We start from the raw sequence: 26,854 nt of genomic DNA on the forward strand, positions 1-26,854 counted from the left end.
CCCTGTGCAACTTACCATGTTCAGAATGTTCAGTCTTCATGTTACCTGTAGGACAAATGATTTGAGGGTGATCAATACATGCAATTTGACGATCGGTCACAACAGTTGCCCACTTTTTGATTCTTCCTATACTGTCAGGCTGTCTTACTCTTGGTGACATTAAGATATTGACAGCTAGACCTCGCCTTTTGTGGCTGGAGGTAATTTGTGGCTTAATTCTCTGCTTCCAAAGATTAACCTAAGACTCACACATGTTACACAGTGATTGAACATAAACTGCTGGCCTTTGCTAGTATCAGTTATTAAAATGAGAGCTTACAAAACAGTTTTTCCATAACTCTTCCTTTTTTAAGGTGCTATCCATGTATAGTAGAGATCCTCAGAGACCTTGTCTCTGTCGCTCTCCTTTTCCCTTTGCTACCCTCTCTTTTCTCATACCCTCTTCCTAACCTTCTCCCCATCAAATTCCCCTGAGACTGAGGAAATTCCATGGGAACATCTGACCATCATTGTTCTTAAGTGCCCCGATTGTCCAGAATTTGACCACTCTGAGCCAATTTAAATGGAAGATTTTGTAACTGATGTAGCTGAATCCCTAAGTAGTCGAAGACTTCAGCATAGTTTAATTCTCGGGTCCTCACACCTCTCTTTTCTGAAGTTGCCTCTCTTTTTCCCACAGTTATTTCTGTGGTTCCAAAGAGCACCACACCAATTTCCTTGTCTCTTTGTAGTGTTCTAGAGTGACTGGAAGGTGAATCCTTCCTGACAGTGAATATTCTAGAAATGCTAAAACATTCAGCATCAATTTTACATCGTTCTATGGAAGCATCTGTGCTCCACAGTAGAAACAGATTCTGAGAATCACACGGCACTCTATAATCTCCATACCAACTGATTTCGTCCTTGCAGTGCCTCTGGGAAACAAGTACAATCATTGGATAATTGCTGTCATTGTCTCATGCAGATCAGGGTAATGGATGCATCTGAACCCAGACCCCTGAGCCCAAAGTCGGCATTCTCAGCTACTACCACTCTTTGTTGTTTCTCAGCACCACTCCACCTCTAGAAGCCTTGGTATTGCCGGTCTCCTGCCTGGAGTAAATGGATTCTCACTGCAGTCTTATGTTCTTGTCCCTCAACCTCCCAAATGCTCTCATCATCCCGCAGGTTTGCTAAAATAAAACTTGATCTCTTTGTGTATTAGTTAGGATTCTTCAGAAAAACAAGAGTTGATAGACTGAATGTAGAGTAAAGGGAGATTTATTAGATTGCCTTATACAATGCAGTTAAATTAATTTTATAATTTAAACTGTCCAACAATGGCACGCGCGCGCGCGCACACACACACACACACACACACACACACACAGGAGAGATTAAGAACAGCTGATGTTCTGTCCATAAGACTGAGCACATTTTGGTGGTCCGAGTCTGTCACTGAAGGTCTGGAGAATTACTGAGGAATAACGTTGTATTACTGACTTTTCCTGGGGAGGGGAAACATGGAATCTACTCACCTCAGATAGGGGACCCATGACAGATGCCACCAAAATCCAATTTAGTGAATGAATCAGTTGTATTGGTTTCCTTACAGGGCTAGGGGTGAGAGGTCACTTACAGAAGCAGAATGACTCAAAGACAGCTGCACCACCAAAGCTCACCCCAGCGTGAGTGACAGCCACAAAAGCTGGGAACTTGGAGCACACTGCACACCCTTCAGGCAGTTCAACCAGATGCAGAGTGTCCTTCCGGGGTGGTTCAATTGGTCTGAGCTTCTTCCAGGCAGCTGGACTTGTCTAAGATTCTCCCCTGGGATGTATTCACTATTTGAAGACCCTTGGTAAAGGAGAGGCCTAGTGATTCTGATCAGTTTCAGGAACATCCTGAAGCTATTAGAGCTGTTTACTTCCTGTCTATTTCATCTCCCCTTAGAACATCTTGTTACTTCACCTCCCTGTGTAATCCTCTCCTAACACATTTCCCTTCAAGATGGACATGCTTTAATCTCAGAGGAAATTGTTACACAAGACTGGCCTATAGTCCACAGTAGAAATTCAAAGCAGTTGGGTTTTGACATTAGCAAAGAAATGCAGCTGCAGCAGAGTATAAACTTGCTAGCAAGAGTGGAGTGATCGGGCAAGACCCAAAACTCTCTTCTATCACTTTTATCTGGATTGCCACTGGAAGCTGGTGTCCACATTAGGGTCATAGTCTCACTTCAATGAACTTGTTGAAGAAATTGCCTTGCAAGGTGCCTGGCACCCTTTTGGGTGATTTCTGTTCCAATCAATAACATTTTGTAATAGGAATTTTAAGTGAGAAACAATTATATCACAACAAAATTGGTGGTATAGTGGTAGCTAATTTTTTAATTTGTATTTATTCTCATTTATGAATTATAATATTGAGTATTAAACCCAGGGCCTGAGCATGCTAAGTGCATATGTTACCAGTGAGTTGTGTGCCCAGCAGTGACTTTACATTTCTAACCATGCATTTATTGAACAAAACAATGTTTCTTTATGAAATTTTTATGCATCTATGTCATTTACATTAATTGTGCTTGTCCCCCATCATTCTCAGCTGGCCAACTGTGTTTTCCAGGCTTAATTTCCTTAGTAAAGTAAATCTATGATTAATACAACAATATGATAGTTAAGAACTAATTTAGGAAAGGAAGCTATCAGCTGGTATGTGGCTGAAGACCGTTCACATGTGCAAGCGTTCGAGTGCAGATATGAGCTTGGCAATTTCAAAGCAGAGAAGGAGTTCATAGGTGCTGATGGGACCTGACCGGAGAAGAGAGTGGTAAGAAGTTCATTTGGAGGATAAGACAAAAATGAGACTTCTTGCAGTTCTGTGTGCCAAGTAGCAAATGTTAGAAAATCAGGGAATGTCAGTGAATAGAGAGCTAAATGGTCTGTTTGAATCTAAAAAGACCAGGAAGGCCTCCATATAGAAAACAGATACTAGAAAGATGAGAGAAGAGAAGCAGGGAATTCAGTTAGGAGGCTATTACACTAGAACAGAAAAGAACAAGGTCAGTTGGGGGAACAATCAAATTCACAATTTTATAATTTAAACTGTGCATAGAGGTTCTAGGATACACTGTCAGATACGGCATAATGAAATAGGGAATCAGAGAAATAAAAAAAAAAACCTTAAACATCCACAAACACACAGACAATAGATGATCTCACAGCAGCAAATCCCAAAGAAGGGAAACACACACACAGTAACATCACCAACAGATAAAACTAAAATCACAGGAACTAGCAATCTCTGGTCATTAATATCCCTTAATATAAATGGACTCAGCTCACCTTTAAAAAGGCACAGGCTAACAGATTGGATATGAAAACAGAATCCATCCTTCTGCTGCATACACGAAACACACATCAGCCTCAAAGACAGACATCACCTCAGAGTAAAGGAATGGGGAAAAAAATTCCAGTCAAATGTATCTAAGAAACAAGCTGGTGTATCTTTCCTAATATCTAATAAAATAGACTTCAGACTAAAATAAATCAAAAGAGACAAAGGGACATTTCATATTTGTCACAAGAATTTTTTAAAGAAAGAAACTGAAGAAGATACCAGAAAATGGAAAGATCTTCCATGCTCTTGTGTAGGTAGAATTAATACTCAACTTCATATGGAAAAGCAAAAAAACCCATAATAGCCAAAACAATCCTGTACAATAAAGGACCTTCTGGAGGTATCACAATTCCTGACTTTAAACTCTACTACAGAGCTAAAGTACTGAAAATAGCCTGGTATTGGCAGAAAAAACAGACAGGAGGACCAAATGGAATCGAATTGAAGACCCAGATATTAATCCACACACCTGAGAACACCTGATTTTTAACAAAGAAGTAAAAAATATAAAGTGAAAAAAGATGAGATGGAAAAAAGAAAGCATATTCAATAAGTGATGCTGGCATAAAAGGATATAAACATGTAGAAGAATGTAAATAGATTCATATCTTCACTATGCACAAAACTCAAATCCAAATGGATCAAAGACCTCAACATAAAACCAACCACACTGAACCTCTTAGAGGGGAAAGTGGGAAGTACACTTGATAGTATTGGCGCAGGAGACCACTTCCTAAATATAACCCCAGCGGCACAGACACTGAGAACAGCAATTAATAAATGGGACCTCCTAAAACTGAAAAACTTCTATAAAGTAAAGGACAAGGCCAAGAAGACAAAGCTGCAGCCTACCGAATGGGAAAAGATCTTCACAAACCCCATTTCAGACAGAGGGCTGTCCAAATATACAAAAAAAAACTCTAGAAACTAGTCGTCAAAGAACAAATAATCCAATAAAAATGGGATACAGGCATAAACAGAGAGTTCTCAACAGATTAATATAAAATGGCTAAAAGATACTTAAGGAAATGTTCAACATTCTTAGCCATCAGAGGTATGCAAATAAAAACAACTCTGAAATTCCATCTTACACCTGTCAGGATGGCCAAGATCCAAAACACAAGTGACAGCCTATTCTGGAGAGGATGTGGGGTAAGAGGAACACTCCTGTCTTGCTGGTGGGAGTGCAATCTGGTACAGTCACTCTGGAAAACAGTATGGAAATTTCTCAGAAAATGAGGAAACAATCTACCTCAAGACCCAGAAATACCACTTTTGGGTATATGCCCAAAGGATGTTCAATCATAACGCAAGGACATGTGCTCAATTTTGTTCATAGAAGCACTATTTGTCATAGCCAGAACGTGGAAACAGCTTCAGTGCCCTTCAGCTGAAGAATGAATGAAGAAGATGTGGTACATTTACACAATGGAGTACTACACCGAGGAAAAAAATAATGACATCTTGAAATATGCAGGCAAGTGGATGGATCTAGGAAACACCACTTTGAGTGAGGTAACCCAGATCCAGAAAGACAAAGGTAGTATGTACTCGTTCATAAGTGGCTTTTAGACATAAAGTAAAGAAAATACAGCCTATAATTCATAAACTCAAAGAACCTAGACAACAAGTAGGACTCTAAGAGAGACTTACATGAATCTAATCTTCATGGGAAGTAGAAAAAAAACCCAATATCTCCTGAGTAAATTGTGAACATGGGGATCATGAGAAGGGGTAGAAGGGACCAGGGGAGAGGGATGAAGGGGAGCAACGAGAAATATATAGCTCAATAAAAACAAAATAAAAGATGTAAAAAAGAAATAAACTTTATATCACAATCCAGTTATATATACACAAATTCATATGTATTCCCAGAAGAAATGTTATCGAACAGCAAAAACAGTGAATTCTATCTTCCTCACTACAATACTGGGCAGTCCCACCAAATCAAATACTTCCCTAAAGGTCATAGATCTCCATCTGGAAAACCCTCCTAGGTGCATCTTAATTGCTCACTACTGACTAGAAAGAAATTCTGCTCAAGAAACCTAAAAAGGACACATTTGTCGACTCTAATTTTTAAGGACTACCCTCATTGTAAATCATAATACAAATTTAAGATAAATTTATTTAAATGGCGTATAAAATTGCAGGTCCATTTTAGTACTTAGAATAGTTGTATATGTATATACATGTATATACATGTATTTACCCAGGCCTCCTTATATATAGGTAATGCACCTATGTATTCAACCAACTTTAGATTTAAAAATACATGTAAAAATTCATTTGTACTAGACATACACAGGCTGGTTCTTCTTGTCATTATTCCCCCAGTAGTTCAGTCTCAGAACTGTTTACATGATGAGGTATCATATGTAATCCAGGTATGGTTTAAAGTATACAGGGAATACTGCACTGTCATATATAAATAAGCAACATCAGCCCCTGAGAATGGTGTCAGGAGGAAGCCTGGAACCAGCATCTTGTGGATACTAAGAGATGAATGTGATGATTTAACAGTGGAAGGCACCTTGGCAGAATGAAGCCAAGGGAACCCACAAAGTCACACCATGCAGCAGAGCTCACATAAGACGTTTACTGGGGTGGGGATGGGAGTGCAGAGGCAGTCTCTGTGCAGGGGTTGAAGGAATGGGAAAGAGTGGGGAGAGAAGGTGCTTGCTTTTACTGAGGTTGGCCATTTTCATTTTATTTTATTGCTGTTACTGTTAATAAAGTTCATCTTCAAGCAATCCTGCATGCTAGTACTCGCCCTAGAAAACAGAGAACTATGTCAGGTTATGACCAAGATTGGATTAAGCTGTGCTGAATTTGAGTTTGAGAAATTTATAAAAATAGAAGGCCATTTGTCCAAAGATTGAGTTTAGGTAGATCTTAGAAGTAGACCATAGGTCAAAGGACACACATTGTGTTTATTGGCAGTCTACTCCCTATTCCCCCGTGCCTCTCAGGCTCTCTGCACAAACGCGGCAGCACACTTTCACAGATGATTCTGCCACAATTAGAAACACCACCAGGAGCCAGCTACGTAGGGAGCTCTTTGTTTGCTTATCTACGAAATCCTGAGATTTTATTTTAAAACAAAGCGTCTTAAAGTGGAGCGATGGCATCCGTGCGTAGGAGAGTCTCCCCTTCCCCAAAATACAACAATGTAAAATTCCAAAATATGTTTTCAGCAGGTGCTTCTTCCCTCAGGTCTTGGCAACAAATGAATGAGAATATTAATGAGGTAAGATCCGGGCCAGGTGGGGAGTGAATGCAGATTTGGATCCCCATCATGAGCTATGTAAGGAGTTGTTTCATCATATTACATGGCACCCTAGGTGAACTACTTTGGCAAGTGACTGTTACTCTAGTTATTTGTTCCTCCAGTCTTTATCTCTTAAGTTGAAATGAGAATAGATCTACACTTAGGTTTGTAGCAAGGAACCGATAAGACACCCAGGGAGAACACAGGCACTGAGCAGTAAGACTTAGTGCTACCTGCATGGCCACACTTTGGAATGGCCAGTGAAAACAATAACCAGAATAAAGGGAACCTCATCTGAAGAATTGTTTATCAGACTGGCATGTCTGTACAGCATTTTTGATGAATGATTAATGGGCCTCTTAATTAGAGCTTCTATTGCAGCAATGAAACTTCGTCACACAAAAGCAAGTTGGGGAGGAAAGGGTTTATTTGGCTTATATCCCAGATCATAGTCCATTGGAGGAAGTCAGAAGAGTTGAAGCAGGGCTAGAACTTGGAGGCAGGATGTGATGCAAAGGCCATGGAGGGAAGCTACTTACTGCTCAACTCCCCATAGCTTCGTCATCCTGCTTTCTTACAGAACCCAGGACCACCAGTCCAGATATGCCCCCCCATTTGTTGGGCCACTCCCCATCAATAACTAATAGAGAAAGCGCCTGACAGCCAGATCTTATGGAGATATTTTTTTTAAATTAAGTTTCCCTCCTTTCAAATAACTATAAATAGTTATGTATCAAGTTGACGGAAGACTAGCTAGCAGAGTGTGGATGGTACCACCCTGGGCATCAGTCCTGAGTTGTATAGGAAAGCAAGCTGAGTATGTCAGTAAGTGGTGTTCTGTGGTGTCTGCTTCAAGTTTCTGCCATTGGGTTCATGCATTGGCTTCTATTAATGATGGACCCTTGCAACATGACTAATAAAACCCAGAGGCAGATATTGGGGTTCAACCTGAAGGTCAGCAAAGAAAAACAGTCAGCCATTAGGTCTTACTTCTATCTTAGTTCAAAATAGCAATCCTGCCTCCAGGAATCCTCAGAATGAGACTGTGTCTGAGAACTGTCTCCTCTCCTCCCCCCTTATAAACCTCTAGGGCTGGGATTAAAGGCATGTACCACTACTGCTCAGTTTCCATGACAAACTAGTGTGGTTACTGAGACTAAAGGTGTGTGTCACCACTGTCTGGTCTGCAAGCCTGGTCATGGTGGCTGATTTATTTTCTAATCTTCAGGCAAGCTTCGTGTATTAAAATACAAAATATCACTACAGACCATGGTTGGATCATTTAAGCCAAATCAACCCTGTCCTCCTGAAGATGCTTCAGTCATGGTTTCACCACAGTGGCAAAAAAAAAAAGCAGGCAAATGACAGTAGCTTATCAGTTGTTTCTAGATCTGAGTGGTGATTGTTCCACAGAATCTCTATTATTCAATAGAGTTTCCCCACATATTACAAAATGAAATTCTAGGAACCAGGAAATCAGTGAGAATAGAAGATGCCCACGTTCACAGTCACACTTGTCAAACAATCCCCAACGCTTTGGACCTTGAAGCACATAGACTGGTTGTATCCTACCATATTTCCCAGTGTTTTGTGTTTTTTTTTTCCTTTTTTTCCCTCTACAGGGGATGTGCTGACATTCTTAGACTCTCACGTGGAATGCAATGTGGGCTGGCTGGAACCGCTTCTGGAAAGAGTTTATTTAAATAGGAAGAAAGTGGCCTGCCCAGTAATTGAAGTCATCAATGACAAGGACATGAGGTAATGCTGCCACATTCTGACACTGGAAAGCAGCAGAGACTGCTAGTCCTCATCCGTGCTGTGATAAAACCTAAAAAGCGCGGCCTACTTACCAAACAAGGGGAAACACATGAGAGATACCTTGGGATCAGAACTTACCAACTCAGTCGTCTATTTGGCTGGTACACCAACTTTCATCTATTAATAAATCCAACTTCTCATTATTAGCTTCATCCCCTTTGATTGTCCGTTGAACTCCAAAGTATTTCTTTTTCTCAAGTTTCTAATCATACCCTTTATGGGAACTTCAAGTGTTTCATTTCTTGCTCTAAAATGGCCATTATCGACCAAAAGATGAGCGTAAGTTGAAAGCAAGCAATCAAACCGGCTAACTAGCAGTGCAAAAACATATTCATAAGCTCCCCTGAGCGAATAGTACGAGGTAAGCGTGCAGAATCATGTGTGAGCATTCGTCCCACACCCGAACCAGTCATGAGGCTGTGTTTGTGAACTCTATAGAGACACAGATAATCTTAGCATTCGCAACTTCATTTGTTTTGCCTGTCTTACATTAGTTACATGACAGTGGACAACTTCCAAAGAGGTGTCTTCACGTGGCCCATGAACTTTGGCTGGAGAACAATTCCTCCAGATGTTGTTGCAAAAAGTGGGATTAAAGAAACGGACGTCATAAGGTAAGTGTGTGAAAACGGAAGACTAGCAGCAGTCCAAGGTCTTTTTAGAAAGGCAGAAAATAGGTTTTAAAAAAAAGTTATACTCTATCCTTCTGAAAACCAGTAGGAATTGTAGGTATCAACTAGACAGGATGGTACATACCCCTAATCTCAGTACTTAGGAGGCAGAAACAGGAGGAGAGCACATTCACGGGTAGCTTCAGCTACAGTGATACCCATGTCTCAAAAAATTATACATCTATTCGAGACTTATCAAAGCAAACAAATTTTCCTGAGAAGTTAGGTCATTACTCCTTACCCCCAAATTCAATTTGAAATACACCTGATTTAGCACTGCCGTAGGAATTCACATTAACCCTGGGATTTGTGTCAGAACATAATTGACAGGTAAGAATCCTAGCCCTGCCTACGTCTTCTCAGACTCTCGTCAAGTTTAGCCCCTGTGAGCCAGAAACTTTTCACTAAAGCCAAGCTGCAGGCTCCATTCCAAGACTTCCCCAGCCTATCCAAAAACAACTCCAGACTCCCACGCAGACAAAGAGGAGCCGCTCTAGAAGTCAGGTCACCTTGGGACCAAAGTATAACACCATCTTTCCTCTTTGTAGGTGCCCAGTCATGGCAGGTGGATTATTTTCCATTGATAAAAGTTACTTTTACGAACTTGGAACTTATGACCCTGGTCTTGATGTTTGGGGAGGAGAAAATATGGAGTTGTCATTCAAGGTATTCGCTACTGTTTCTTTATTCCCTCCCTCGCTCTCTCCCTCCCTCTTTTCCTTTTCTTTCTTTCCTTCTTTCTTTCCTTCTTTCTTTCTTTCTTTTTTTCTTTCTTTCTAATTAAAAGTTCATCATTCTGGTGCCAGGGGAGAGGCTCAGCTGCTACAGAGATTGGCACACAAGCATGAGGTCCTGGGTTCAAATCTCTCATAGAAAGCCAAGAGCAGAGACTTGAATCTGTGATTCCAGCTACTCTTGTCCAATTGCTGAGTTTTATATCAGTGAGAGAAACTATCTCAAAAATGAAGGTGAAGAGCACTTGAGGAAGACACCCTCTGTTGATCTGTGACCTCCACATACATGTAAACACCCATACACAAACATCACAACATATGGACATGTAAGTGTTTATGATTCTCAAGTGGCTTCAGTTTATCAACACAATCACATATGTGACTGACTGAGAAGAAACTTCTCTATGGCACAGGTTCTATAGATTGTTTCATTACCCAGGCTTAATGTAGAAGAATCAACCACTGTGGTAAAACCACTGGAATTAATATTTCACAATAGTGTTTCTATGTCTAATTATGGGGGAGTTACTCTTCTTTTTCTGAACAAAACCTCTGAAATTCATACTTAAAGCAAATTACTTTGGGATTCATCTGCAACGTACAGTGACTCTCTTGGAATAGCTCTCTAATACAGTGGTGGCAGTGGAACTATCTGTAGTGGGGATGGCCTTGAGAAAACAAATGACAAAAAAAAATCCCTCCCCTGCAGTCCACCAGCAAGCCAAGTGTGGGTCATGGTGTGTCATCTTTTGAGACTGTGTATAATGACTTAGTCATCTTTGAATCATGCCGAGAAAGCCTTAAAAAAAAATAGAACACTAATACCAGGTTCCCTACGCGACTGGGTGGTCTGTGTTCAGATGTGTATAAGTTTGGAAGTCCTGGCCAAGAAGAGTTTTGAGTTGGGTACCACAGGCCTACAGGTCTCCCAAATAAATAGGTGAATAAATGGGCATCTATAGCCTCTTCCTGATTAAACCCAAACAGGAACGTTAGTGATATGTTTTATACGTTGGCGTTCTGTAAAGAGTTCTTTGGAAAGGAGATAAAGAGAAATGTTACATAGCTGAATCTAAAGGGAAAATGAAAATGGTCCACCATGCATAAGACTAAATAAAGCTACTGTATCTTCTTTTCCATTGTGAGAGCGTTTCTAAGTTGGAAGGACTATTTCCAGGCAGTAGCATGGCATGGTTACTTGCCTATGACCTGTGAGTGACCATTTGATAACTGGTGCTTTTCACTGACTCATCGCCAGGTCTGGATGTGTGGTGGTGAAATCGAAATTGTTCCCTGTTCCAGAGTGGGCCACATCTTCCGAAATGACAATCCGTACTCCTTCCCCAAAGACCGCATGAAGACAGTGGAACGGAACCTGGTGCGGGTGGCTGAGGTCTGGCTCGATGAGTACAAGGACCTCTTCTATGGCCACGGGGATCACCTCATAGACCAAGGGTTGGATGTGGGCAACCTGACCCAGCAAAGGGAGCTGAGGAAGAAGCTGAAGTGCAAAGGTTTCAAGTGGTACTTGGACAACGTCTTCCCAGACTTGAAGGCTCCCGTTGTGAGAGCTAGTGGCGTGGTAAGTTAATAGGGCCACTGAAAACAACACAGAAGCCCCCTCAAATATGCTTAGGAAAGAATGACGTAATGTACTTTAAGCAACAGACATGAATGCCGCTGAAACAAAGTATAAATGAGAGATGTTAGAGGTGAATCTGAGGGAGTCTATTATGTGGTAATGTTGACTGATAATTAAAGATGACTTCAGGATATAGACTTTGTCTCTTTGGAAATTGGCATTGCGTGGAGGACAGGGATAATAAGTAAATGAAGTATGAATATAGAATATAAAGGCTCTTGTAAAGGAACAGGCCAGGAGGACCGACTCCTTTGAAATGTGTGCTGTAGAGAGATCCTCTCAGAAGATCTGAAGCCTGAGACCCAGAGCCAACCTAGCTCTGAGAGGCGGGGGTTCAGCTCCTACACAACTCAGGGCAGGCTGGCGGCAGCCACGATATGGAGAGGTTAATCCATCAGGGCATGGATGGAGATGTGTAGGTGGAGAGCCAAGAGAGGGTTCGTGGACTCCCAAGTGATTTTCCTCATTTCCTTTCTTCCTTCACCAACGGGGTTATCCACCGGAAATACAAGCTTTAATTTGGGTTTTGTAAAAATTTCTTTGAAAATAATAAAAATATTCAAAGCACTAACAGAACTTTCACAAAGGGCAGATAGTTTGAATGGGGACCAGTGCAACATAAAGCTTTGAGAAGTTGAGACCCTGGGGGGGAAGCCTTGAGTCCACCCAGGAGTACAGCTTCCTGATACGGCTTGTGACTGAAGCCCATGCTTAAGTCTGTGCTTAGTCTCTTACGTCACTTTTCATATTTACTTATAAATATCCCCAGTGTTCTTTTGCTTCCTTCCATAGCCCTGTCCTGTTGTGTTCAGGAAGATGTCTGACGTACCTGTTGATGTGTCTGCTTTTTCAGAATAGCCATCTCTAGCTCTTCCAAGAATCAGATGTATAGACTAGCCCCTCTCCCAGGTTGTCAAATGCCCAGATAACAAAGATGTAGTAAAAATAATGCTGTTGTCCTCACCAGGGAAGTCCAGGGAGGAGATCAAAAACAGGAGAGTATTCTGAATATTTGTGCTGATTTTATAAGATTTAACCAGTAAAATATACATGACCTGGTTTATTTGTAGCAAAATGCCGGGAATAGTTCACAAGAGAATAGCAGGATTTGGGGCTGGTCACAGTAGCTCTCAGCTACTTTAGATAATTAAATAAGAAGAACAGCTTGGCCTTAGACACATCAGACCTCCCACTTAGATGTTTAAATTCCATCCTCCTCACAAAGGTGGCAAGAGAAGTCCTGAAGTTCGCTCTAGACTCTCAGCAGCAGCATTACTGAACATGCGCCACCAGAGGGCGCAATCGAACTATCTTTTGATTCCCTGTAAGTTGTCACTATCTTTGAAAAGCTCTTTTTTTAAAAAAAAACAAAAACAAAAAAAAAACAAAAACAAAAAACACCCTGCCTGCACATGCCTGCTCTATAATGTATCAAAATGCTGGGCATACATTTCAAAACGACCTCACTAGACCCTTTTCTTTTATTTACGTTCTTCGCTGCCCTCATGTAAACAAATATTAATGAAGACATCTCCTGCTCTCTTCCGACAAGAGTGTTATTACTGTTTTAAATATTTGAGATTTTTTTTCCGATTAATAGCAAACATAATTCAGTAGACCATGACAGCTAGGAAAGGCTGTCGGAAAATAAAATCTATCTTTTGTTTCTCGCTTCACATTTTCTCATCATTCGGCCTGTACACCTCGATATTTAAGTCCAACGAAAGTTTTTTATTGCGAGTAGTTTTTCATAGCCAATAATATCTGAAATCAATTATAGCCTCGGCAAGCTTTGTTCTTCCCTTGAAGTACATCATTAGCAAACAGCCTACACCTAAGATTTAACAGTTATGTAAGCAAATGTGAGAAATCTCTACCTTTGACACTGGGAAAATCAAATAATTCAATCCAGAAAGTATAAAATCTACACAATACTTTATTTTTATTATTATTATAATTACTACTATTATTACATTGAAATGGTTTTCATTAAAGACCTAGGAGGAGAAATTGTTGTTTATACTCCAGTGCCTTCCAAGGCCTTCCTGCAGGAAGGAACTGTTTGAAAGAAAACAAAATAATATAAATAAATAAAATGAATAAACAAAATAAAACAACAAAACCATCTAAACTAAGACTTCCCAAACACTGTCTGGGTAGTGCTGGTTCTGCCACCAGGAGTTTGCAGCCGAGTGGACCTGGGAAAGGGACATGTGTGTGTCCTGAGCGCCCGCTGTGTGCTCTCACCTGGAAGTCTCTGAGTTCTAGGAGAAAGCACCTGGCTCATCCGTGTTGGAGCCAGTTTTCCAAACCTGTTTTACGATAGGATAATTTCTGAATGAGCCATTAGAACATGGGACTCATTTCTCTGATAAAATCCCAAGAGTAGCCGGGCGGTGGTGGCGCACGCCTTTAATCCCAGCACTCGGGAGGCAGAGTCAGGCAGATCTCTGTGAGTTCGAGGCCAGCCTGGTCTACAAGAGCTAGTTCCAGGACAGGCTCCAAAGCTACAGAGAAACCCTGTCTGGAAAAAAAAAAATCCAAAGAGTAATGAGGATTTCCATTTCCTTCCTTGCCTCTGGAATCGCCCTGCACCCCCCTCCCCCGCCCCGCACGTCTCTTCCTACTCCTACTTCCTGAGCTTAGTGAGCCACTGCACGTTTCCTGCATGCTACCGTTGCTCAGACCTACTGATGGTGGCTATACCCGGACTTGCCATTTGAACCTGTGAATGGAGCATGCTGGAGATCTGTCCCTCTAGAACTTCTCTGTATCCCCGGTGTCAGACACCTTAGAAACGACCGACCAGTAAAACTGCTGAGGTCTGGTTATACTCCTTGAAGGTCAGCGAGGGTTCCCAGCTCAAACAGGTGAGGCACATTTTTATTTCAAACCCAAATGAAGGTCAGTTTGCCGCCTCAGATTCTCAGAGAGCATCTAGCATCTTTGTTTTCTCCCTGTTCTAGCAGATGAACTCTTTTTCCTAGTACCCACTGGCCGAAGGTCAGCTTAGGTGTTGTTCTTCTACGAAAGAGCTCTGCCCAGTTCTCTGACTGGCATATGCCCACATCTCACACGCTCCGTATGTATCTGTGAGAATAGTTCTTCCTACTTAGAGATTGCAGTAACCCCTCTCACTGCTTCTTTCTGCCTTTTCTGACCCCACAAACTGCTCCTACTAATCTCCAAGCTAAGGCATGCGTTCACAAGTAGGCAGCAACCCACTAGACACCCTGCTTACAAAATCTGGTGATCCTGTGGTCGACAAGGCCTTCATTGTCACAGCACCCTGAAATCGGAGCTTTGTATTGGTCCCCATAAAAGCTGGGAAAAAAAAAAACACAAACATGGTCACCATTTTCCAAGCTTAGCAGGCTTTCATAGAACATGCATAATTTCTCCTCTACAGAGCACCACCAGTAAACCTGAAAAGTTTAAATTGCATTCTTAACCTCCCATCCCGGTAGTCCTGCCCAGAATGTCAGAGGGGGCAAGGGAATCCACATTCTCTGCATTAGATGGGGACTGATGGGAAGCTTCCTTCATAGTTGACCCTGTAAATTCATTAAAAACCCGAGTCTGCCAGAAAGGGCCTTGAAGCTTGGCTCTGCTCTAGCTTTCCGTGACTTTCCTGTAATGAGTCGGAGCTTGACTGAGTCATTAGCAAAAGTCTGACAGGGAGTCAGCTGGGATCTGCTGTTCTCTGAAGGACTCAGTTTAGCTAGGAGTCAGTGCCTAAGCAGTCAGATCCCTTAGAGGGGTCAGTCAAGGAATGTAGCCCATAACTTGTGGCTTAATGAAATCAGAGGTGTGTACCCTGACTTTTAAAATAGGCATTGAGATAAACTCAAGCCAAATAATAATAATAATAATGAGGAGGAGGAGGAGGAAGAAGAAGAAGAAGAAGGAGAAGAAGAAGAAGAGGAAGAAGAAGGAGAAGAAGAAGAAGAAGAAGAAGAAGAAGAAGAAGAAGAAGAAGAAGAAGAAGAAGAAGAAGAAGAAGAAGAAGAAGAAGAAGAAGAAGAAAATCCCCTCCTTCCTGTAGCAACTTTCGCTCCCTTTCATTCAGCATCCCAGGAAAGAGTTAATGAGAAGCTAATGTCTGTTGCTACTGTGGCTGAATCACAGGCTTATGATGCCAGATTGAAGCTGTGCTGAGACAGGATCACACTGTGTCTCTGCTAGGGCTGTGACCATGACAGTCATCTCCTGCAAACTCTAATCTATCGACTATCCATTGACCTTATGGCTGTCCACCCTCTAGTTTCTAGATGTGTCTGCATGCCTTCTTATACGTTAAGATGTGTTTGCTCTTAATGAATGCTTTGTATTCTGTGTTCTGCTCCTTAGCTTGTGAATGTGGCCTTGGGCAAGTGCATTTCCGTGAAAAACACCACAGCCACGCTGGAAGACTGTGATGGGAGCAGCCAGGTAGGCGCAGACAACCGACCTCTGCCCAGGAGAAATGCATAGACATCTAAATGTCAACATAATCCATGGTCTGGTATAAGGAAGTGCCACTCGACAGAGAAGTAATAGAAGGGAAGAGACTGTAGGCATTGACGTCGTTGCTCCGTGATGGATTTAGTCTTGACTTTCCTAGCAAAATTGGCTTAATGTACAGTCTTAAACCTTTGTAAGTAGCAGTGCAGATAGTGCCTAATTCTAAAGCTGAAATGAATTGGCAACACACTGGGGACTGGTAAGTACTACCTAATGTTTGGTACGCTGTAAGTGTTGGTTGTAATGATAAAGACAAAATGCCTAAAGGATAACTGGCAAGATGACTCAGTGGGTCAAGCAGCTTGATACACAAGTCTGTCCATGTGAGTTCAATCCCCGAAACCCACATGAAGGTGTACAGAAAGAACTAGTTCCTTACTACTCCTCTGACCTCCACAAACCATCTGTGACATGCATGCCTACATATAAATATTACACACACACATACACGTGCACACACGCATGCACACACACACATGCACAAAACAATAATAATAAAGTTATTATTTTATTTAAAGTTTTAAATAAAACTTTATTTAAAGTTTATCTTTATCAACAGATAAAGTAGAAATGAAGTTTCTATGGAGCCATCCTAAAGAACCCATTTTATTCTCTGATTCCATTCTTCTGCCCAACTTTCCCCTTTCTCTGTTACCTTAAAGGAGTGATGAACGTCCCCTAAACTGTGATCCTTGATGAAAAATTTTTCTAACAAAATAACCACGAAATCAGAGCACAGTGGATAGGCGAGGGAGCGGGGCCAGGAAAAACAGAGGATTACTCCCGCCATGCTGGAGGTGAGGTTCGAGTGATTGCACCTCCCTCTCCAGCATCTGCACCCCAGATGGGACTGGTAACTGCTTTGGATGCTAAATAGAACTCACAGGAACACTGATTCATGTGTACAAATCAGCCCCCAGATTGCAGATCACACTGTGATAGACAGATCATTTTGTGATGATGGCCTCGGCTTGCCGACTTCCTTCTTAGTGCTGATTTGAGCACTGTGCCTTAGACTTTCAAGAGCATCCCATTTATGTGCCTCAGTCCCAAGCTTCCCCTAGAGTAGAAGACAGAGTTGTCAGTGCAGTTCTTCTGTGGATTGGAAACCCAAAGCTGAGGAAACACTTTCATAATTAGAAAAGAGATGAAATGATGAGTTTAAAGAATCAACTGAAAGACAGGACTTTTGCTTATTCACAGTTCACAGTGGAGATAGTCATAAATTATAGAAAGAACAACTGCAGAATTAGTCAAAAATATATGAAAATAATCTACTCTTTTAAGACTATTTCTGTAGGAACTTAGCATACCTGTAAAATCAGTATCTCACCAGAAACTCATCTTCTGCTCTTGAAAACCAATGAATTGGGAAGGAAACACCAAAATATGAGTAATAGCCACTGCCTTCCTTGCAGGAAGCTCTGTCACATTCTGGCCCTGTTGCTCCTTTTGAGTTGTTCCTTTCTAGTGATCTTTTTGAATAACAAAAAGAACAGGAATGTAGAGGAAGTTAATTTGGTAGGGACAGAGCCAATAGGTTTTAATACCTGAGTTATATTCATCTGGAACCCTCAAAAGAAATGAAATACTCAGTTTCCCCCTCAATCCCTGTTCCTTGTTTTAACTAGAAGTTTTTGCAGGCTTTTACATTTGACCATTTTTAAGGTGATGTGCAGTGTGTCTTAGTAAGTACCTGACCTCCTATTCCATTGTCTGTCCTTGGTTCTCAGACACTGATGATCACCCGAGGAGTTTGTTAGGGTCGACTCAGACTCACAGGATCCAAGATGGGGCCGAGATCCTGCATTTATAACTAGTGTCCAGGCAACACGATTTTGGCCCAGGGACAACACTTAGAGGGGCAAGATTTGCCTTCATTTCTTTAATACAACCTTACAGTCTAAATTAAATCCCAACTTAAAGCCAGTCATAGTGACACAGACCCGGAATTCTTGCTGTTAAAGAAGCAGAGGCAAGACAATCACAACTGTCACAGAACCAGACACCTGAAAGTCATTGCTGAAGCCAAAAGAGATAGTCGCACTACCCACCATAGCATTAAGAAAGATGACAGTGGGCTGGTTAAGTAACGTACATACTCACCAGATTAGAGCAGCCACAGTCTCACTGTTGTTGATTAAAGTCTTTGGCAAATTCCCTGCCTCTGCTTGCTCTCTGAATGGCCTTCCCTCTGTCCATTCTCTACAGCTTCAACAATTCAATTACACCTGGGTGAGACTTATTAAACACGGACAGTGGTGCCTGGCGCCCGGCACTGATAAGGGACCCCTGAGACTCCAGCCATGTGATAACAGAAACTCCAGCCTCAAGTGGCTGCACAAATCAGCATCGGGCTTTCATCCAGAACTGGTAAGCAAACAATCCGTGCCATCCCTTCACCACACAGTCAACTTCAGCGGAAGGGGGCATAAAGCTCCGATTATCAGTCCCATCAGCCAGAAGTCTTAGGTGCTGTTAGCTCACAATAGAGACAGTGTGAAGGTTCACTCAGGGGCAGAGTTTTGGTAAATTTTCAATGTTTTGGTTTTATTTTTGGTTTTGTTTGCTTTTTTTCAAAATTGATTTCAAGCAAGTCATTTAAATGAAAGCACCCATCTCTTCCCGTTGTATTGCCACCATCATGCTAGCTTCGAAAATTCATTTAAATCAATCAACAGTGCCTTGTGTATTGATGAAACTTATTCTCATTGGTTACCAGAGGAACCTAAAGGCACAATCTATAGACAAAGCAAGAAGCTGCGTTCTTACTGCAAGTGCTGCTCTTTAGAATGGTTTGAGCTCCCACATCTGCTCTCTCTTTAGAAAAGGGGTCTTTTCTCATTCCTATGTGGCTCCACAGATAAGACTGCCGATTACAGGAGGGTGGCTGTGGGTGTCTTGTCAACTTTACGTTTGGTGATAACATAGCTCCCAGTAAAAAGCAGTTTTGAGGAGAATGTTTCCAACACAGTTATTACCCTAGCAAAACATCCCGGTGTAACTGTGTTTATTCCCCAGCCCCTTCAGTTTCTCTCAGTCATGTCAGCATAGGATTCAATGTCATAAACTTTGCCGTGGAATCTTGAGATGCTAGGACTGGTCTCAGGTCAGGACTGCCTCCTCAGGTTTCTGCCACCTCACCAGCATGCAGCTACCAAATGTCTTGCAGGCATTGGTGTTGTGGTTAGAGTTGGCCTTGGAGCTTGCCTAGGAGAGACTGTCTTCATTATGTTAAATGGTGTGGGGAGACCCATCTTAATTTTGAGTGGGATTATTCCCTCAAAAGGGAATCCTGGGCTGTACGGCATTGAGAAAGTGAGGATGCTGTGACATTTGTCCCTCAATATCTGCTTCTTTACCGTGCATGAAATGTGACGAGCCCCCCCCATCTCTTGTCACTGTGAATTCCTCCACAGTTTTGGGGTGTATCCTTGAACTGTGAGCTGAAATAAACTGCTGTCTCTTACATTGTTTTTCTCAGTATTTTATACTGGCAGTACAGAGATCATGATTCTGCCCGAGCTGGCCCCAAAGGAAACTCATTTTATTTTGGGGTGTCTCCATTTATTAGGTTATCCTTCCTTTGTTGTCATATGTAGTCATTCTCTTTCTACTGGGAGCTAAAATTGGGTCCAAGATACTCATTCATTCTCCAGTAGTATATTTTAATTTTTTGTTTGTTTGGTTTTGGTTTGTTTTGTTTTATTTCTTAAGACAAAGGTTTCTCTGTGTAGCTCTGACTGTCCTGGAACTCACCCTGTAGATGAGGCTAGCCTTGAACTCACAGAGACCCACCTGCCTCTGCCTCCTGAGTGCTGGGATTAAAAGTATGTACCACCACCACCCGACTGCATCTTTTAATTTTCTGAGACACTTTCCTCCTACTGATAAGCATTATTATTGTCAGTTAATACTACCAAATGGAGAATTAGTAGTGCATAAACTTCTCTTTTTATTTTTTGCACTTTTGGGGAAATTTCATAAATATGTAATGGCTAAATTTATGTCACACTTCCTACTTCTCTAACACCGCACTGAAGGTGGAAAAGAAAGAGGACAGAAGGAAAGACAGACAATGAAAGTCAAAACCTCTCTTCCCTGCAGGGAATCTTGGGAAGGATATACAGTGAGAAAGTTTTTAAGAGTAGGTCTTACCCAGAAAGTTGCCGTGGAAAAGGTAATATTTACTAAGATAATAGAAACTAAGAATTTGTCGGTGCTGCCTTCTGCCTTTCACAGAGATGGATAACCTGTATTGATTTTCTTTCTTTCTCTCTGTCTCTCTCTCTTATTTTTGTTTCTTTTTTTGTTGTTGTTGACAGTTCTCATACAAATCTTCTCAAGTTCCTGGGCTAACTGACTATCACTTTAGAAAAACATGTTAAACCAGCAGTTCTCACCCTGTGAGTCAAGATCTCAAGAACCAGAAAGCACAGATATTTGCATTACAATTCATAACAGTAGAAAAATTACAGTTATGAAGTAATAATGAAGATAATTTTAGGGCTGGGGTCCTCACAGCTTGAGACCATCACAACATGAGGAACTGTATAAACAGGTCACAGCATTAGGAAGGTTAAGAAACCACTGCCTTAGACAATTAACGGGGAAAGGGTTGAGTCTGCTCCATTTTAGAGGTCTGAGTCCACCATAGGCTGGTCTTGCTGTTTGGAGCCCATGATAAGGCAACACATCACAGAGAGACCACAGGTTTGAACGTGGCTCAGTTCATGGCCTGAAGCAAAGGGGAGTAGAAAGACGACCACACTCCTTATCACAGACACTGCGCAGTGACCTATGGATCTAAGCCTGCTCTCAAAGATTTCACCATCTCCCAACAGTTGTACCCTGGGGACCAAGTCTTTAACATGTCAGCTTTGGGGAGGGAGATGGCATTTAAGATACAACTGTAGCAGTCCCTGAGATATATGCAAGTCTTAAAGAACAAGAGAAACTGAGAAAGAGATTGTGAATAACAGGAACCTCATTCTTTTAGAGTTTTCCTCTAGATAACAATAACTTGCTAGAATTGCATAGTTCTAAATTGGCATTTCCAAGTGCTCCCTATGTCAATCTATGCTGTCCCCTATACTCCGTCATTCGGCACAGAGCATTGTACACAGTGCTGAAGGATTTGCTTCAAGGCCACCTACTTTGCATAACCTTAAATATATGTAAGCATCGTACTTCCAAGGTTCTGTGGGAGTCATAATTTTGCTTTAGCATGAAAGTCTCCTGTTTTGGTTAAAAAAAAACAGAAGTATATTAAAATAGCTCAATAATAACTAAAATGACCATGATCATATTTATGGAAAATTGAGATTTATGAGTTAAAATTATAAGGCCATAATTGGTTCTAAGTAAATTATCTCTCATTTTTAATAGCTGTTGAGCAACATTAAGTTCATCTGAAATACCCTTGTCTTATTCTAACTAAATCTGAGTGTTTGAAATTCTGTGTTGTCAGAATTTAGATGGAGAGATCACAGATCAAATGTGCCATCTTTAGCATTTGCTAGCATACACGAGCATTCTAAGACCTGAGCTGGATTAATCAACTAACAGACTTCCTTCCTGTCATATCACATGCTTTTTTGCTTTACCACCAACAATGAAGTAGTTACCCAATATATTATATGCCAACCAGATTTTTTTCTTTTAAATAATATAGTTATCAGTCAAATCACTAGGACAAAATGACTGTTTTCTTTCTGTGGAATCAAAACCTTACAACTAGAGAAGCTGGTTTGGGACAGAGACAAATTTGATGTTTTCTAAACCTTGTGCTTATGTCACGAGTTTAATTCAGGAGAGTCCCTGGGGGAGTGAAAATATAATTTCCTTATTATATCTTCATATGTCAAGTGTAGTCGGTAGCTCATTCCCATATCCTCTTTCTCTTCAGGTGGATCACATTGCTTTTGAAAACTATCAGCAGTTGTTATGCATGGAAGGAAATGCTTCTCAGAAGACCCTGAAAGTGGCCACTTGTAACCCAATGGAACCATATCAAAAGTGGAAATTTGAACAATACTATGAAGGCTAAAGAAAGATGGCTTATCTAGTTAAGCCTCCAGATTATCTGTGAAAATGAGACTAAAGTTGGTGACTGTATTTTTTTCCATGGTATTTTAAGTTTTCCATTTTAATAGCATTTAAATGGAAGATTTTTTTTAAAGCACCAAACAATAACTCAGGGAAACAGGTCACCATTGGACTGAAATTCTTCAGCTCTAGGTAACCTTTGGAAGTGTCTGTGTCCCGCCCAGTGCTATAGTGCATACTCCAAGTCTTCCACATGTACTCTGACAGGAACCAGAACTGAAGACCTACAATGATGTCATGACCATGACTGCTGTTGAGCAGTTATTCTTGCCCATGAGTAGTCGTAAAACCAACCGGATTCTGCTTTCATCAAATACATCTTCACAGATTCTCACTCCTGGAAGACTCCGCTAGCTGCAGAGAGACACTGTCCTACTAAGATATCACCATGTTTACCTGACAGTATATAATAGTACTGGTCAACCCCAGGACCCTGCCTAATGGTGAGGTTGAACTGGATGACTGGGCAGTTTTCTTCTAAATCTGAAGCAGTAGGAGAAAAAAAATAAGTGAAAAGGAAGAAGACTTAATGTAATCAATTCTGTGTATTCTTTCAATTCGTTTTGTGGTTTTTAACAATACTATATTTTTAAAAAGCTGGTCATAGCAGTGAATTTCTTAGATTTTTGTGTTTTTTAACGTAAACAAAGAGAGGGAGGTTGGATCACAACACACTGTACTGTACTTGATTATTGAACATTCCAACACAGAGTTAAGCGAGAGGAGCTGATAAAATTAAAGCAGAAATGATACAGAACAGGACAAAATTTAAAATATGAAAACAATAAAAATGCTGCTTTAGATTTATCAATATTCACTTGAATGAAACATACTAAAAATAGATTCTAAAATGTGCCAAAGCAGACACGCATTTAAACAAGATGAGCAATTTGAGGAGAGGGTTGAGTGAAGTCTGGTCCCAGACCCTGCAGAATAAGAAAGGGGTGTGTTGCTTCTGACGGGGAAAGACAGAGCAAAACCCTCAGGTGGACCCAAGGATCACACAGGCCAGCTATGGAAAGCTCTCAAGTCAAGTACACCAATCCTTGGGCATTGCAAAAGAAAGCTTAGGGACCAGGGTCTACTATAATCCTTTTGATAAGAAAATTGATTTTGGGAGAAAAATTGCCTATCTAAAAACACCTACAGGCCAATTGGCATGAATGGGTTAAGACTTCAGATCTCCAGGTGTGATTCGTTCCATTGTTTCAATCACCATTTTGGTCTGAGTTTGCCCACTGTGGTCCTACAAAGAAGATAAACCAACTTCACGCTGAAGCGTCACCCTTTCAAGCTGACCATGCTTATTCTTGCTGGTGAATTGAAACCTTTGTTCTGATGCTCTTATGGTAAAACTGGACATTTCAGTTCTGGGTTTCCTATTTGACACTTAATTTTATCTTCCAATTAGTAACCAAAAAAGCCTGATTACCAATGCATCATGAGAAAGGAAACATTTCTTCTTTACACATTTACAGCATATATAGTATATTTAAGATGCTTCTTCCAGTACCTGATGATTAGAGAGGAGATAAGAGAATATTTTATAATGAAATAATTCTTTCCAAAACAGCCATATGGGAAGAAAAAGCACAAAACCAAACAAAAAACACACAAGCCTTTGGCAATGAACTAACCGAGTTAGTGACCAAACAGTACAGTGAGTGACCCATAACATTTTCATGTGGCTGAGACCTCCATAACAGCCCCAAGCCCACTGGTCTACAAAGAGTCTATTTTATCCAAGGAAAATTTCCTCAGAAGAAAAGGAAAGTCTTTTTAGCAACAGGTAAGTCATTCTTTCGCTAGACGCACCTTTGTAAGTGAAGGAAGTAAACGTTTTTATTTTTTCCCAAGAAAATCTTCTGGGTAGTCTGATCAATGAATGCACTATCTAACTTTACCTTGACATACTTATTATATAAAGCTACCTCTGAGTACTCTCAGTAGAACAAAGGCTTTGTTTGTAGTATAATGTACTTATTTAAGGTTAAAATTTTAATAACATTTCTACCATACATTTTCCCACTTATGCTAAGACTCAAGGAATCAGTCATGAGTAAGGAATCTGTGTGGGCCTAGCCTTGAAAGGACGGACTGATTCTCAGACATACTGCCAACATTTTTAAAGCATGTCCCCCAAATTTTTTTTTAGAAGACAAGAATGAATATATAAATCCTACTACAGTATCTTTTCCATGTAATGACAAACAGTTGATGGAACACTTGGTGGTCGAAGTGAATTCTTCAGCAAGAGGATAGGTTATCAGGGGTTCACATTTCCTTGGCTTGGCTTAGGTTATTGCCTTTTCTTAGGAACATGCCTGTGCACCTTGTCAACCTGAACACAGGATAGCCTTGCTAATAATTTACAGAACTAATTGGATCAAAATACTAACTTCTTGAATATTGGAAGTGCTTCCTCATCCTTCAGCATGCACAGTGGCTTTCTCTTTTTCAACAGTAATGCAGAGCTCCCCTCTCCTCTCCCGTGGGATGACACAGCTGTTGTTGCTACAGTGCTGTTTTATCGCGAGCGTCAAATTTGCTCAGTTCTGCTTGCTGACATTCAATTATCTGTCATTCACAGGACTGCAAAACCACCCGTGCCATGATCGCAATGCATCATTAGCTTCCCCCGCACTGCTTTGGAAGCCTTCTTCTAGATATTAGAAAACCTTCTTTCTAATGTTGACTTAAAGATTCCAAGGGTCATGGACAGCACTTAGAGTGGATTTGACTTCAACGTTTCTAGCCTCTTCTAATTTCATGAGTGTCTAACAATGATTTTCAAGGAACTCCCAGGCAGGATAAAATGGGACTGAGGCACACCAGTAACACCAGCCTGCTTCTTGTTGCTCAAATACTTCTGCTTTTAAGTAGAACTCATCCAAAAAAGTCAGATCTTATGCAAAGGCCCCAATAGCTCATATAAAAACCACAGAATTACAAGAAATAAAGGAAAAAGAAAAACTAATTATCACCGAGTGCATATGCCCCCTAGGTTTTGTGTGTGCCATCTTATTGTTGTGTATAAAACTTTTCTTCCCTCCATATGATCAGGAAGGTGTCTGTCCTTCCTACACTGAGGAAGGATGTGATCATCCCATCAGCAATAGATAAAACCTAGTGACTATTATATCTGGCACTCCCAGAAGTGGTTCCTCTACTGCGTGCCATGAACATCCTTTTTCAAAGAAATAGGGTTATCAATGTAGGTGAACTCAGGTAAGGTCCCTGCATTGCATATTGCTGGTTTAAAGATAAGGAAATGAGATTGGTTAAAAGCTTTCCGGTCTCTCTTGAATGTTTTGTAAGCAGGAAATCAACGCTGGCCCTCTCTGTTAAGCAGCTGAAGTGTAGTTGCCTGTGGCAACCGTCGTAGATCCTGTAGTGATCCGTGTGATGTGATGTAGGACTTCACCACCTGCTGGACCAAACTGACAAACAGAAGTTTAGAGAGCTGCTTCTCTGTGAATCTCAGTACCCAAATCCCTTCCAACCTTTAAGCAAAACTGACAAGTAGCTCACTTTTAACAGGATAGGAAATAAAGCTTTGGAAAACCCGTCAATTTAAAACGCGGGCCACAGATTTTCACTTCAGCTCACATTACAGATTGTGGTGCCTTAGAGATTTTACAGCTGCCACATGGGCATTCAGTGCTTGCTGGAAGCCTAGGAGAAGAGAAGTTCTACCCAAAGCTACTAGACAGAAAGTTTATTTTTGACCAATGCTCATTTCATGGACATTTTACTTCATTCACATAAAGTGTTATGATCCTCTGTGAGGCTTGGTGGATGGTGTCTCAGGTGTGGGGTGCCTGCATCAGAGCCTCTAGGAGACCCGCTGGATGATGTTTCAGATGTTGGGGTGCCTGCATATGTTCCTCTGTGAAACTTGGAGGGTGGTGCCACCTGCACATGAGTCTCTGTGAGACTTGGTGGATGGTGTCTTGAATGTTGGAGTGTCTACATATGTTGCTCTGTGAGACTCGGTGGATGGTGTCTCAGATGTTGGAGTGCCTACACATGAGCCTCGTTTCGGATGCTGGGGTGCCTGCATAGGCGCCTCTGTGTAGATTGGTGAACAGTGTTTTGGATGTTGGGGCACCTGCACATGAGCCTCGGTGAGACTTGGTGGATGGTATGTCTGATGATGGGGTGCTTGTGAATGAAAGAAAGTAAAAACAACTCCACAGTGCAAATTTAATGTCTGTTTTAACTTGAGATGACAGCTGACACTTATTGACTCCATCAGGAACCCTTTGCAGGTTTATGTGAGTCCTTCCTTGTAAAAACACAAACCAATGTGAAAAATTTCCATTTTCCAACATGCAGACCAATTTCGCATATGTGGAGTTCCTATTAATGACAATCACCGATAATGAGTGAAAACACGTTTGTTTATATTGAAAGTTGCTTGCCAGTTCAAAGTTATTAGCTATAAACGAGTTAACAGATAAAGCTTTTGTATTATATGCTGCAGTTACAACTTCTGATAATGGAATTAAATATATTTTAAGGTTTACTAGACTGTTTGTAAACATCAGTTGTGCAAATATATGCCTTGTGTATGGACACGCATTATGTGTGTGTGCATGTGCTTCTTTAAATTGGGAGGAGATCAAAACCCTAGGTATCTTGTGACAGCATAAAGAAATAAGGCAACGGCAAGGGACAATTGGAACCTCCTGTGATAGCACCATGTTCTACTCTGAACTCTCCGCAC

At 41.1% G+C, this 26,854-nt stretch overlaps 1 protein-coding gene across 1 annotated transcript in view; it reads left to right on the forward strand.

Annotated features, from left to right (window-relative positions):
* Positions 1-25,102, forward strand: part of Galnt5 (polypeptide N-acetylgalactosaminyltransferase 5) — a 43,899-nt gene extending 18,797 nt beyond the window's left edge. The window contains exons 4-10 of the mRNA XM_048426020.3: positions 8,272-8,407; positions 8,962-9,081; positions 9,687-9,804; positions 11,131-11,454; positions 15,865-15,945; positions 18,229-18,390; positions 21,926-25,102. Coding sequence (XP_048281977.3) covers positions 8,272-8,407; positions 8,962-9,081; positions 9,687-9,804; positions 11,131-11,454; positions 15,865-15,945; positions 18,229-18,390; positions 21,926-22,066 — 1,082 coding nt within the window. The 3' untranslated portion in view covers positions 22,067-25,102. The remainder of the gene's footprint in view (positions 1-8,271; positions 8,408-8,961; positions 9,082-9,686; positions 9,805-11,130; positions 11,455-15,864; positions 15,946-18,228; positions 18,391-21,925) is intronic.
* The last annotated feature ends 1,752 nt before the right edge of the window (positions 25,103-26,854 follow it).

Source organism: Myodes glareolus, chromosome 21 (assembly GCF_982192425.1).
Source record: "Myodes glareolus chromosome 21, mMyoGla1.1, whole genome shotgun sequence".
Lineage (NCBI taxonomy): Eukaryota > Metazoa > Chordata > Mammalia > Rodentia > Cricetidae > Myodes > Myodes glareolus.